General features: G+C 42.0%; 1 protein-coding gene across 1 annotated transcript in view; it reads right to left on the reverse strand.

Annotated features, from left to right (window-relative positions):
- Nucleotides 1-14,079, reverse strand: part of CCBE1 (collagen and calcium binding EGF domains 1) — a 231,531-nt gene that overhangs the window by 38,775 nt on the left and 178,677 nt on the right. Inside the window, exon 3 of the mRNA XM_068993864.1 lies at nucleotides 398-450. Coding sequence (XP_068849965.1) covers nucleotides 398-450 — 53 coding nt within the window. The remainder of the gene's footprint in view (nucleotides 1-397; nucleotides 451-14,079) is intronic.

A 14,079-nucleotide genomic window follows, 5' to 3' on the forward strand; every position in this document is an offset into this window, starting at 1 on the left:
CACGGTGTCTCTCCAGTGCTGGGCTGAGCAGTGTTTGCTGATGATCACGTGAAGGGGCTTCAAGTTTAGCTAATGAAAAGCAGGTAGAGAGGTTGGGAAGAATGGGTGTATTCTAATTGTGCGTGAAATGCCATGTAGAGAATTAGTCTCTACAACACAAAACCTGAAATATAAGAATTACTCAGTATGTGCGTATATTCTGGGTAATGATTTAGCTAGAGCCTGCCATGTACAATCAAACTGGCATTAGAAGAATTTAAAGCCAAAAAACAGAGAGAAATTACACACGCATGCACAGAAAACACATTGACATCCCGTGTAGTGCGTCTGAGCTTTACAGACCTCTGGCGATTAGCCATAAACAAGGTGAGAAGATATAATGACTTTCATCACATACCTTCTGGGATGCATTGTCCAAGGACAAACTTATACCCCTTGCAGCACTTCTTCCTAAGAGGGAAACAAAAACACATTTTAAATGTGATCTGTTAGATTAAAAATATTCTTTTCAGTTACTGGTTTTGAATAAAATAACTTGTGCCTAAGATGAACTGAGGCATAAAGGAAAATCAGAGTAGACAGAATCTGAGATAAAAGGAAAAAATTTTATCAGTACCATATGACCACACCTCTTCTCCACCTAATATATGGCATTAATCCTTTCCATCCTATGAAGTGAATTTGGTGGATTCATGTCAATGTATGGCAAAACCAATACAGTATTGTAAAGTAAAATAAAGAAAAATAAAAATAAAAAAAAATTTATATTAGAGGATTATTATGTTATAGGACATCATCCTACAGGACAAGGATTCACATGACTTGCTAATAATTAGCTGGTTATAATAGTAGAATAATCATAACACAATGATTGATAATTATTATAATTGGGCAGCTAGTTACTGTCAAGCCTGGGACTGGAGCCCAGGCATTCTGTTATGTAAGTGCCACCCTCCCTTTTTTAAAGACCTGGACCACATAAGGTATCCAAAGAATCCCCAACTATCTGAATTTTAAGAACAGCTAACAGGCATTTACTAACATAAACATCCGAGACTTGCATCTCTGCCCTAGAAGTGGTGCCATCAGTTCAAAACGCAAACCTCCAGTGGTGAGATCACATCTCCACTACGGAGCTGTGACCTCCTAACAGACCAACCGCCTCTGCAGATAACAACTGAAAACCACGGAGCAATCAGAAGCCAACAACTACTGGATGATTCTGGAGAGTAAATAAAAGCAGACAGATTTAGGGGGTGAGTTGAAATTTCCCACAAGGAACTGACAGAGGGTAATTTCCCTGCTTTTCAGGGCTTCATCCTGTATGCAGATCACAGGTGCCATGTGGAAGCTAAAAGTCTGAGAGAAAAAAACACAAAACCTGCAGTATTTTTTGGCCTGATCAGACAGAGGACAAAGCCTTCGCATCCAGAGTCACAAGAATTCGAGAAGGGATCCTGGAGAGGAGAGCCCTGGATTCTGGGTATGAACTCTGTCCAAGTCTCTGGCAACTCCTCCGTCCATGTGCATGAGGAGCAGGCCCGGAACATCTCAGCTGAAGACAGAAGGGGCTGAAGGAAGACTTGAGCTGCTGCTTCCACAGGCCAAATAGTGTTCACTGTTTCTAGTTAACTGTCTGCTAAAAGAAAAATATCAATACTCTTTGGATTAACATATCAGGATGCAGGGTCTCAATAACATAACATGTATAAATGTGACCCATTCTCAAAGAAAAAGACTGTCAATGGTGCCAGCTTTGAGACAACCCAGAGGGTGGAATTATTAGACACAAACTGCAACTATGGTCAATGACATAAAGGAAAATACACTTGCAACAAATGAAAAAGTAGGAAATCTCAGCTCTCCACGTCTCCAGCCTCCATCTTTTCCCTTCCCTTCTCTCCCAGCCGCTTTCTAAGTATGCTTTCCTTTACCACTTTCAACTCAACATATGCTAATTCAGAGTCCAACAATCAATGAGAGTCTTATGAGTCTGCAAACCTTAAGAACGCACCAAGATATTTTGAGTTGTCTATCATGGTTAAACTACCATGAAAAAACTTTTTGTAGCCATAAGATAAATCAGATTCAAGGTTATTCTTATCGCAATGTCATTCTCACTCATTTGCATCTGGATATGCCTTCCAGGTGGAACAGAAAGGGGAAACGTTACAGACGCTTCACCAGTTAGGAGTTGGATATCACCTGCAACTTATCATGGCACCTGTGCTAACATGTCATCTGTATGTATGAACCAGGGGCACAGACCACTGATTCGGAAAATTAGGCATTACCTAGATTCCAAAGCAAGTTCTCATTTTCATCCAATGGTCAAAACCTTCAACCAGGTTAGACAAGGCCCTGTGTCTCTTTAGAAGAATGTGACAGACTCAGATGTATTTTTTTCCATCCCATCTTAGTACAAAATAACTTAACAGCATTATTTTACAAGTCAGTGTAATCTTACTGGTAAAATCCATTTTTGTGAACTGGTCTGCTAGGGGAACGGCCACTCATAGGAGAAGCTTAGGCAATCTCTTCCTCAAGCTTTAAAAGTTTATAAGATTCTTATTAACTATTTTATACAGTTTATAAACATCACACCTGCTAAGAGAACATTCTGATGCCTCACTGGGTCACAATATCACCTCGTTCCTCCTTGCAACATCTCACATGCAGCCCAGATTCCGCAGATAATCCTATTTCAAAAGCAAAATAAGTGGGCTTCCATTATAAAAGCAGTGATATCTGGGATGGTCCCAAAGCAGACTTGAGTGAAACAGCTAAGCCCAACGCCATCTCCCAACAAATGATACATTTGCCTGCCTGTACTGGTCCACTCAATAAAGATTATTCTGAATCTCTCATCAACATATTTTATGTTAAAAAGAAATACATATGTGTATGTCATTTACTGATACAGATGATCTGTGGCAATATTCAGAGTCTTCTCATTAGACATAATTTCCCAATATCTCCAATGGAATTCTAACTTTACTTGACAAGAGAAGCCCATGGGATATCAATTCATGGTTATCTGTAACAGAGGTATTAAGACCTACCTTTACAATCTGTGAAATAAACTACCTAGTTTTCCATGGTTTAAAAAGTCCAAGATCCTGACAACCAAAAAGAACACTGGTTTAACAGAAAATCTCACATTTATTACTTACTGTACTCCTTGAGGCTGCCCTATAGAAACCCATCGGAGGAAGAGCAGTGTGCCAGATGATTCGAACCTTGAGCGATTCATGAGGAAGTCGGATGCAGGGGCAAAGCCTGTGTTTTTGATACGTCAAGTACAACACCACATTTAAACACATGGTTCTGTTTGTCTGTTTCTACTTAAATGGCACATCTAAGGTATTGCCTCGGAGATGTTCTATAGCGTTTTAAACTTCATACAAATGAATGAAATCCTTATAATCTCTTCTTCTACACCTAAGACATTAAACTTGGGCCCTCTAACCTTTCTGAGCACTTCAAGGGCTTGGGATCATCCACACAGTGGAGCCCAAAGTCACCTGTCGTTTGCTTTTTTGTGAAATTAAATGATAACATAGGGATTTGATATGCTTTCCAAAGGTGACGGAGCTCTGTCAGAAAATCTGAGCTTCAGGATGGACTGCTTCGTTTAAATACCTGCTCAGTGAAGAGCTAAGTTCCCCTTGGCTGCTTTTCTTAACTGCCCAACTAACACTCTCTTCCTGCTCGAGGGAAAGCGCCCTGAGACTCCACTGTACCCACCTGTTTTCCCAGAGCTCCTGGGAATACAGCATTATTTTGCATGTTAAACAGCCATCAATCATGAATCACCACTTAAACAATGAAAGAGTCCAAAGCATATCAAAATAAACACTGGCCACACATGTTATACCGTTTCAGAGATTACTTAAAACACAACTCACGCAATGATGAAGTTGTGCCGGCCAAACTGAAATCTCCTTGTTATGCAAGCGCGGACACTTCTGAGATCTAACTCTAATGCATACATGGCTGCGCGGTTTTTATCTTTTAGAAGAACAAACCCAGACAGGAAAAGTGCACGTGGAGTCAGGGGAAACAGTCCTTCTTAATACGCTTCACGTGTCCTGGTGTGGTTTTCCAAATGCAAAAATGCTTTGCTCATTTCTTGGCAAGAGGAAGTGGCGATTAGATGGTTGTTACATAGAAAGGGCGACATCTGGTAATCAGGAAAGTCTGTGGAGGCTTCCCCTGGGTACCCCTGAGTATTAACACACATAAAAAATTCATAAATAAAAATAGTGTAGTCAGAAATATATTCCACCAACCAAGTGTGTGTGAAAGCTTTTGGAAGGAAAAACTAAATCAGGAAAATGAAGATAACAGAGATCTCATCATCCAGCTGTCTGCTGTGTGTTACCAGAGTCTAGAAAAGAAATTTTTTAAAAGTCACTGCCTGCAGAATTACAGGGCTAGTAGGCAAGATGTATTTCAATACTTGCTCCAGTGAAACAGTAAATCTTTCCAAGATTTACTAGGGGAGGTTTCTTTGCAAAAGGGCTTAGACCAGATCTATCAGGATTTTTAAAACATAAAAGAGCTGTACTTTTTAGAGTATTTGGAGTCTGTGGTGCTGAGCTGGATGGAGCCATGGCTTTGGAGTCAAGCAATTCTGGTTCTGACCTTGAAAGAGCAAGGGGTGTGACCTTAGGGCTCATTTCTTAAATTCGCTGAGCTTCAGATTCTTCACAGATAAAAACAAGAACAGTAAAATCTGCTTTATGGGGTTAATGCAAGGATTACAGATGAGAAAGGTGCCTACCACAGGGCCTGGTTTGGGGTCAGAAAGGTGTTCTAAGTCACAGCTTTATGAACACAGCAGGAAAACAGCAAAGGCAGCCCTTCCCAGATGCCTTCCTCTTTCAACTCATCACTTTCTTCCACTTCTTAATCACTGGCAGATGCTATTGCTTCCAAATCCAAGAGAGAAGGGGAAGGGAAGGGAAGGAGAGAAACTTCTGATTTCAAGATGATAGAAAAGTAACATTTTTGTCATCTTCTTTTACAAGTTAGCCCAAAATAACCCTGAGAACAAGAAATAAAATGCAAACGCATGTCTCATGGATTTAGGAGAACTGTCTAACTCAGAACAGAATCTAGTTGTCGCTCGGTAACTGCAAGGGATCGGTTCCAGGAGCCTTCCCATACCAACGTCCCCAGATGCTCTAGTCCCTTACATAAAACGGCAGAGTACAATGAATACAGCTGGCACTCCATATCCACACATAGATATGGAGTGTTGACTGTATACTTACCGAAAAAAAAAAAAATCTGTGTATTGAGTGGGTCTGTATAGCTCAGACTCATGTTGTTCAAGGGTCAACTGAATGTAAACAGGGCCCTTGGATGGAAGGATGGGAAGTAATTTTGCAGAGTGAAGTAACGTGAAACCTAAGTGTCTCCAGAGGTGATCATGGAGAGGCAGCCAACCCAGGCTGCAGAACCTCAAAACCTTTGATGGCTGCAGTAAGCCGTCAAAACTGGAGATCCCAGTTACTGGGGAAAGCGGAGACCAGAAGACAGCAAGATGACCTGAAAGTCTGGTGAGAAGTTAGACTTCCTGTTCCTACCCCAAACACAAGAAGTTAGCCTGATACCCTTGCCTACTGGACAAGAGGGAGAGGGTATATTCTTTTGGAAAACTATATCCAAGAAGTTCAAGACTAGGACACAGAATCAGAGAACCAAGCAGCATCTAACCCACTCATGGGTAGATACCCCTGCCGAGGCACACACAGGTCTTAAATGTTTTTCAAAGAGCCCTTTCGGAAACATGCAGTCCAATGTTCACTGCAGCACTATTTATTTACAATAGCCAAGGCATGGAAGCAACTTAAATCTCTGCTGACAGATGAACAAAGAAGATATGGTGCATATATACAATGGAATGTCACTCAGCCACTAAAAAAGGATGAAATAATGCCATTTGCAACAACATGCATGGACCTGGAGATTGTTATACTGAATGAAGTAAATCAAAGACAAATATCATATGATATCACTTATGTGCAGAATCTAAAATAAAATTATACAATGAACTTATTTACAAAACAGAAACAGACTCACAGACATAGACATAAACTTATGGTTACCAAAGGAGAAAGGTGGGATGGGGAGAGAGGGCTAGTGAGAGTCTGGGATTGACAGATACACACTACCATATTTAAAATAGATAACCAATAAGGACCTACCACACAGCACAGCAAACTCTGCTCAATATTCTGTAATAACTTAGGGGGAAAGAATTTGTAAAAGAACAGATATATGTATAACTGAATCACTTTTCTGTGCACTTGAAACTAATACAACATTGTAAATCAATTACAAATTTTGAAAAATGATGACTTTCAATTTAATATTTCATTCCAAGACAATGAAGCTCTCTTGGTGATGTTGTCTAAAGGCAGATGGATGGTGGCTCCCTCACATCTTCAGCTAGTCAGTCCTAAGTGAAGGCAGATGAGACAGAGACAGTGTAGAGCCAACGGGCATCATTTGTTCTTACCAGCCCAACTGCGCTGTGGTATGCCTGAGCAGGGCGTTCACGAGAACCTTCTGCCAGGAAGAACACAGAACGTGAATCCCTTGGGACAGTATTAAAGGCCTGAGCATCTAAAACAATGGAAACAGTGACAGACTTTATTTTCTTGGGCTCCAAAATCACTGCAGATGGTGACTGCAGCCTTGAAATTAAAAGACACTTGCTCCTTGGAAGAAAAGTTATGAGCAACCTAGATAGCATATTAAAAAGCAGAGACATTACTTTGCCAACAAAGGTCCGTCTAGTCAAAGCTATGGTTTTCCCAGTAGTCATGCATAGATGTGAGTGTTGGACTATAAAGTAAGCTGAGCACCAAAGAATTGATGCTTTTGAACTGTGGTGTTGGAGAAGACTCTTGAGAGGTCCCTTGGACTGCAAGGAGATCAAACCAGTCAATCCTAAAGGAAATCAGTCATGAATATTCATTGGAAGGACTGATGCTGAAGCTCCAGTATTTTGGCCACCTGATGGGAAGAACTGACTCACTGGAAAAGACCCTGATGCTGGGAAAGATTGAAGGCAGGAGGAGAAGGGGATGACAGAGGATGAGATGGTGGGATGGCATCACCGACTTGATGGACATGAGTTTGAGCAGGCTCCAGGAGTTGGTGATGGACAGGGAAGCCTGGTGTGCTGCAGTCCATGGGGTCAAAAAGAGCCAGACACAACTGACTGAACTGAACTGAGCATCTAAAAGTCATCCTGGGGTTTTTAGTAACCCTTAGAGTGAGGAAGCATTCCTCTCTTCCTTTTAACCTTCTTCCTTTGTGGAAGCTTTTATTGAGCTTTGTACGACTTTGTGGGAGCCAGTAGAATTCCTTTCACACCAGATGACTTGAGAACGGAGTCCATAAAATGACTCACCTCCCAACTAGACATGCTTGATTTGAGCCTTTTAACCAGAAAGTGCTCCTCCCAGGCAAACAGAATAATATCATGGAAGTTTCAGAGACTTGTGGTTTTGAAAGATGGGTAAGGAGTCACGTTCAGGAGCGTGTTGGAGCAGATAGGCACCTGGTAGGACTTGCTTACCCACAAGCTGAACAGTTATATTTTGGACAAACTGAAACAATTAGGCTTCAATCCAAGTGCTTTTGATCAAATCACCTGGAATCAATATACAGTATTTATTAAGAAATTGCTTCAGGAATCTAGTGTATTATTTAATAGGATGTTCACTCTTACTTTTTCCACCTCAAATAACTGGCTTAATAGGCTTGCCTCAGAGAGGATTTTAATGGACCGATTTTCTGGATTTGTAGGATGTGTTTAAACCAGTGCATCTCTGCTCACACTTTTTCCTAAGGTTGCTAATTTTCAGAGGCGCTGAAGGCTGTGAACTGTGTCCTACTGTGTGGGTCACTGTCCATGGACAAAGCATGCAAAGTGGAGATGATTCCTGACAGCAACATGGCTCATTGTATGCAGGGACACTGTAGGACCCAAAGCCCTAGTCATTGACTTCATCTTTATTCTATTCTTAACTCTCTAAGCATTCTAGGAACACCTACATGGTTATTAGTAATATTCTATGGTGGCATTCATCAAGAAAATCCTATCTTCAGGTACTGAAACATTCATGATAAATGGAGCAACTCAAGTCATCTGTTACCATGGCTCTCCTGAGGTTTCCTGACCACTCCTCTGTCTTCTCCTCCCACTCCAGGGTTCCCCTGCAGTTCAGACTTTGTTCCCTCACTGCTCGCGCTTTGCTTAATAACTTATTTATTAAAGTATAGTTGTTTTACCATGTCACATTAGTTTCAGACGCAGAACACAGTGATTCAATAGTTTTATAGATTATATACCATTTAAAGTTATTATAAAATATTGACCTCATTCCTGAATGACTATAACAAAACAGAAACACACTCCTCTGTTTCTTCAAAGGGTGACTTCAGCCTGAGGATCTCAATTCTCACCTCTCTGACACCTCAACTACAAACCTGCAGGCATCTTCCTTGCCTTCATTTTGCTTCCCTGTATTTTCTAATTTGTCCATAATTATCAGGTGTTACTTTTCATAGCAGCAACAAGTTATATTTTCAAATGAGGAAAAAAAATTAACTTCTCACTGTTAATGTGGAATAGAACAGCAACCTGGATGGAGCCAGAGCTCAAAGGCAAATAACCCATAAGCTTGTTTCTAAATATTGCCTTTATTTTTTTCCCCTAGTAGAAGCACTGTATTACCCACAACCCCTGCATTTTCAGAAAGTCATTACTGAGGCAGAGACAGCTAGCTGTTCCTCCTTATCTGTTTTCTCTCTTTTTTTCCCTGTTGTTACAAAAGCCTAAATTGTGGCTAGGCATATACCCACCCAGAATAAAGGAGGCATTTCCCACCTTCTCATCCCCCAGAATGAAGGAGGCATTTCCCACCTTCTCATTCCCCAGAATGAAGGAGGCATTTCCCACATTTTCGTCCCCTAGGCACGGCCTTGTGAATAAGCCTGGCCAATGGGGTGTGAGCAACCATGCTGTGTGCAGCTTTGAGGTGTCGCCCTTAGGTGGGAGGGGCACACACCCTCTTCTTTTGCTTTCTCACAAGTGGGAGCGTGACCAGCGGTGGTGTGCCATCTTGGACAATGAGATGCGCACCTCAGCAATGAGAGGACCAATACACAAGGAGGTGAGTGCACGGTGCCATTCGGCCACCATGAGCTAAGGATGACTGAACAGTTTTGTGCAAGAGAAACACACTTCCATCTTGTTTAAGCTATTATTTTTTGTTTCACTATAGGGGTGAAAGGTTGTTGTTGAATTACGACACCGGGATTCTCGGCCCCCGGAGGAGAAGAATTCAATCCAGGGCCAGAGACGAGGCTTGATCGCTCAGGGCTTTTGTGTAATAAAGTTTTATTAAAGTATAAAGGAGATAGAGAAAGCTTCTGACATAGGCATCAGAAGGGGGCAGAAAGAGTGCCTGCTTGTTAGTGTTAGCAATGAAGTTATATACTCCCCAGTGAATCCAAAGCATGTCTGGAGGTTGTAAAGACCTGACCAGACCTACTCCCATAATTTACATTTTAAGATAACAGAATTAGCCAGAAGGTTTAATCCAGAGACTGTCCTCAGGCAGAATACATAATACATTGTTGTTATATAATCCTTGTAAAGAGCAGGTCTACTCCCACAATTTACAGAATTAGCCAGAGGGTTTAATCCAGAGACTGTCCTCAGGAAGAATACATTGCTGTTATATAATCCTAAGGAATGTACAGAAGGAAAAATGTTTGTCCTTTCTTCCTCCTTGAGAATTCCAGACCCCTCTCTCCTTAGGGACCCCTAGACTTCTTATCAACCTGCCTAGGAAATGATTCTCTCAGGAGCATAGGACACGCCTCCTTCCCTGAAAGCTAAAATAACTGAAGGAAATAAAGCCATGGGAGAAAGGCTACTAAAATGCAAGGCTAGTCAGCTAAGAGCTGCCTGGAGAAGATGCAGCCATTTATTCTGCTCCAGTAACAGCTGTGCATGGAGCCCTCGAGCCTTATGAAATGCAAATCTCTGAACCTTCCTTGCAAATTACGCAAAGCTAAAGAACTCTGCTTTGACAGAGCTACGATCCTAGTTCCAACACAGTGGGCAGAGTTTCCTGGGTGCTCAGTCCCCTTTCCTGCACTTCACCATGTAAATGAGGCAATTCCAGACAGAGCTCAGTGCAGGAACATGTAAACACAATCCGCTGATTCAGATTTCTGCCTGGGGTCTGTCATTCGGGAATTAAATGAGGAAGTCTTAGAGACCTTACTTGTAATGACTTTGAAAGACAGAAGGGTCCTGATATGAGATCCTTTCTTAGGTTAATTAATCATGATATGATATATTCCATACCTCTCACATATAAACCTTTATGGAAAACAAAATACAACTGACATTACTCCAGGTCTGGGGAGGCCTTACAAATAGCTGTGAAAAGAACAGAGGCAAAAAGCAAAGGAGAAAAGGAAAGATATAAGCATCTGAATGCAGAGTTCCAGAGAATACCAAGAAGAGATAAGAAAACCTTCTTCAGCGATCAGTGCAAAGAAATAGAGGAAAACAACAGAATGGGAAAGACTAGAGATCTCTTCAAGAAAATTAGAGATACCAAGGGAACATTTCATGCAAAGATGGGCTCGATAAACGACAGAAATGGTCTGGACCTAACAGAAGCAGAAGATATTAAGAAGAGGTGGCAAGAATACACGGAAGAACTGTACAAAAAAGATCTTCATGACCCAGATAATCATGATGATGTGATCACTCATCTAGAGCCAGACATCTTGGAATGTGGAGTCAAGTGGGCCTTAGAAAGCATCACTATGAACAAAGCTAGTGGAGGTGATGGAATTCCAGTTGAGCTATTTCAAATCCTGAAAGATGATGCTGTGAAAGTGCTACACTCAATATACCAGCAAATTTGGAAAACTCAGCAGTGGCCACAGGACTGGAAAAGGTCAGTTTTCATTCCAATCCCAAAGAAAGGCAATGCCAAAGAATGCTCAAACGACCGCACAATTGCACTCATCTCACATGCTAGTAAAGTGATGCTCAAAATTCTCCAAGCCAGGTTTCAGCAGTACGTGAACTGTGAACTCCCTCATGTTCAAGCTGGTTTTAGAAAAGGCAGAGGAACCAGAGATCAAATTGCCAACATCTTCTGGATCATGGAAAAAGCAAGAGAGTTCCAGAAAAACATCTATTTCTGCTTTATTGACTATGCCAAAGCCTTTGACTGTGTGGATCACAATAAACTGTGAAAAATTCTTCAAGAGATGGGAATACCAGACCACCTGACCTGCCTCTTGAGAAATCTGTACGCAGGTCAGGAAGCAACAGTTAGAACTGGACATGGAACAACACACTGGTTCCAAATAGGAAAAGGAGTCTGTCAAGGCTGTATATTGTCACCCTGCTTATTTAACTTCTATGCAGAGTACATCATGAAAAACACTGGACTGGAAGAAACACAAGCTGGAATCAAGATTGCCAGGAGAAATATCAATCACCTCAGATATGCAGATGACACCACCCTTATGGCAGAAAGTGAAGAGGAACTAAAAAGCCTCTTGATGAAAGTGAAAGAGGAGAGTGAAAAAGTTGGCTTAAAGCTCAACATTCAGAAAACAAAGATCATGGCATCCGGTCCCATCACTTCATGGGAAATAGATGGGGAAACAGTGGAAACAGTGTCAGACTTTATTTTTTTGGGCTCCAAAATCACTGCAGATGGTGACTGCAGCCATGAAATTAAAAGACGCTTACTCCTTGGAAGAAAAGTTATGACCAACCTAGATAGCATATTCAAAAGCAGAGACATTACTTTGCTGACTAAGGTCCGTCTAGTCAAGGCTATGGTTTTTCCAGTGGTCATGTATGGATGTGAGAGTTGGACTGTGAAGAAGGCTGAGCGCCAAAGAATTGATGCGTTTGAACTGTGGTGTTGGAGAAGACTCTTGAGAGTCCCTTGGACTGCAAGGAGATCCAACCAGTCCATTCTGAAGATCAGCCCTGGGATTTCTTTGGAAGGAATGATGCTAAAGCTGAAACTCCAGTACTTTGGCCACCTCATGGGAAGAGTTGACTCATTGGAAAAGACCCTGATGCTGGGAAGGATTGGGGGCAGGAGGCGAAGGGGACAACAGAGGATGAGATGGCTGGATGGCATCACGGACTCGATGGACATGAGTCTGAGTGAACTCCGGGAGAATGTGACGGAGAGGGAGGCCTGGCGTGCTGGAATTCATGGGGTCACAAAGAGTCAGACACGACTGAGCGACTGAACTGAACTGAAGACCCTGGAGGGAGAAACTCACAACAGCAAAAGCGGGATTGCTGCCTCCAGGTCATTTACAGGTGAGAGCAGGGATCCTGTATTTGTTTAAGATACCAAACTGCATAAATAATGATCCAATGTCCCACCAGAAATTTCAGTTTAGTTCAGAACTGGAAGCACTAAGCTTGATTTCATTCAACTAACACTTAGCTGAGTGCTTATGATACACCAAGCCAAGCAATCGCCATAGATTATCTATTAGTTCCCACCTCATTGCAACTAGAGATGGCCGACATGCAGCAGTGAAGACCCAGTCCTGCCAAAGAATAAATACATAAAAATTCATAAATTAAAAAAAGAGAGATTGTGACAGAGTAGTTAAAAAGGCTACTGAAATAGTTGAGGCAAAAGATTAAAAGGGTTTAAAACAGGGCAATGGGAATTGAAAAATGAGAACAGATTTTAAAGAAATGTTGGAGGTAGAATCTATAGGATTTCCTAACACACTGGATGTGGAGGAATAAGCAAAACCGGGATGTCTGAGACTAGAGACTGACTGTAGTGTAGTTGCCCAGAAAATGAGATCATCATTAACTAAAGCAGGTTAAGTCAGAAAGGAGCTAGATACAGAACATTTTTATAGCACGAATTTTGGGAAGACTAGAAGGTATCAACGACATTCGGTTTAGATATAACTGCCCAGAATGTGAGGTCTAACAGCTCAAGGACGAGGCAAGAGTGGAAGTGTGCTGGCGACGGCCTTTCCAGGGACAGGTGAAGCACAGCATTGGATAAAAACAAGTTGATGACAAGTCCATGATCTGGGGAGGTCTCCTGGAAGAACTGGGTTGAGTAAGCAAGCCAGAGAGGAAAAGAGAAGAACTAGTCAGAGAAATGATACCAGGGGAGCTGACAAGCTAGACAAATGAGCTCGAGTAAGCCGCTGTCCTGGCTCTGGGTCTCTGCCTCCCACTCCAGGAAATACAGGGCGTTGGACTGGGGTGGTCTTTAACGTCCTCCCTAGCTCTCGGGGTGCTGACAATGCCTGTATCTTCACTGTGGTCACATGGGTGTCTACTCTGTCAAAACTCACTGAACTGTCCACTGAAAACTGCAGCCTTTTTATCAAATGTAATTTATACTCCGTTGAGGATGATTTTTAAAAAAATCCTGTCTCTAAGGAATAATCCATTTTAGGCAAAACTAGGAATGACAATATGAAACAGTCCATTTCTGAGCACTTCTTCATCAGAGAACAATATGGGTCAAAAAACTGCATACCCTTAATCCCCACGGGACAAAGAAAACCACCATGAGTTAGGAGAACTTGTTTTAAGAAATCAGTCCCCAATCATTCCGGACATTGGTGTGAGTGAGCTGGCATCTTGAAATGTTTTGCAAACACAAGGGAAAGTAATGAGAACTTCCAGTGGCCTCTCAGACATGGCATGAGTGGTTGGTTTTACAGGACTGTCCAGGAGCCTCAGGGAACCAATGCGACTCTCTTAGGACCTAGAGCTCAGTAAGGCCCTCTGGACAAATTCTCCAGTGGTGGTCCTCAGGAGTTTAACATGTGTGGGCCAACACATGGCTCAACTCGATAAGGATTTCTAAGGTGCAGGGATAGACATTCTTGGCGCAAGGCACAGGACTTCCCTCAGAGCTCAGCTGGTAAAGAATCTGCCTGCAGTGCAGGAGACCGGGTTCGATTCCTGGGTCGGGAAGATCCTCTGGAGAAGGAAACCATTTTATT

The sequence above is a fragment of the Capricornis sumatraensis genome, chromosome 21, assembly GCF_032405125.1.
Source record: "Capricornis sumatraensis isolate serow.1 chromosome 21, serow.2, whole genome shotgun sequence".
Classification (NCBI taxonomy): Eukaryota; Metazoa; Chordata; class Mammalia; order Artiodactyla; family Bovidae; genus Capricornis; species Capricornis sumatraensis.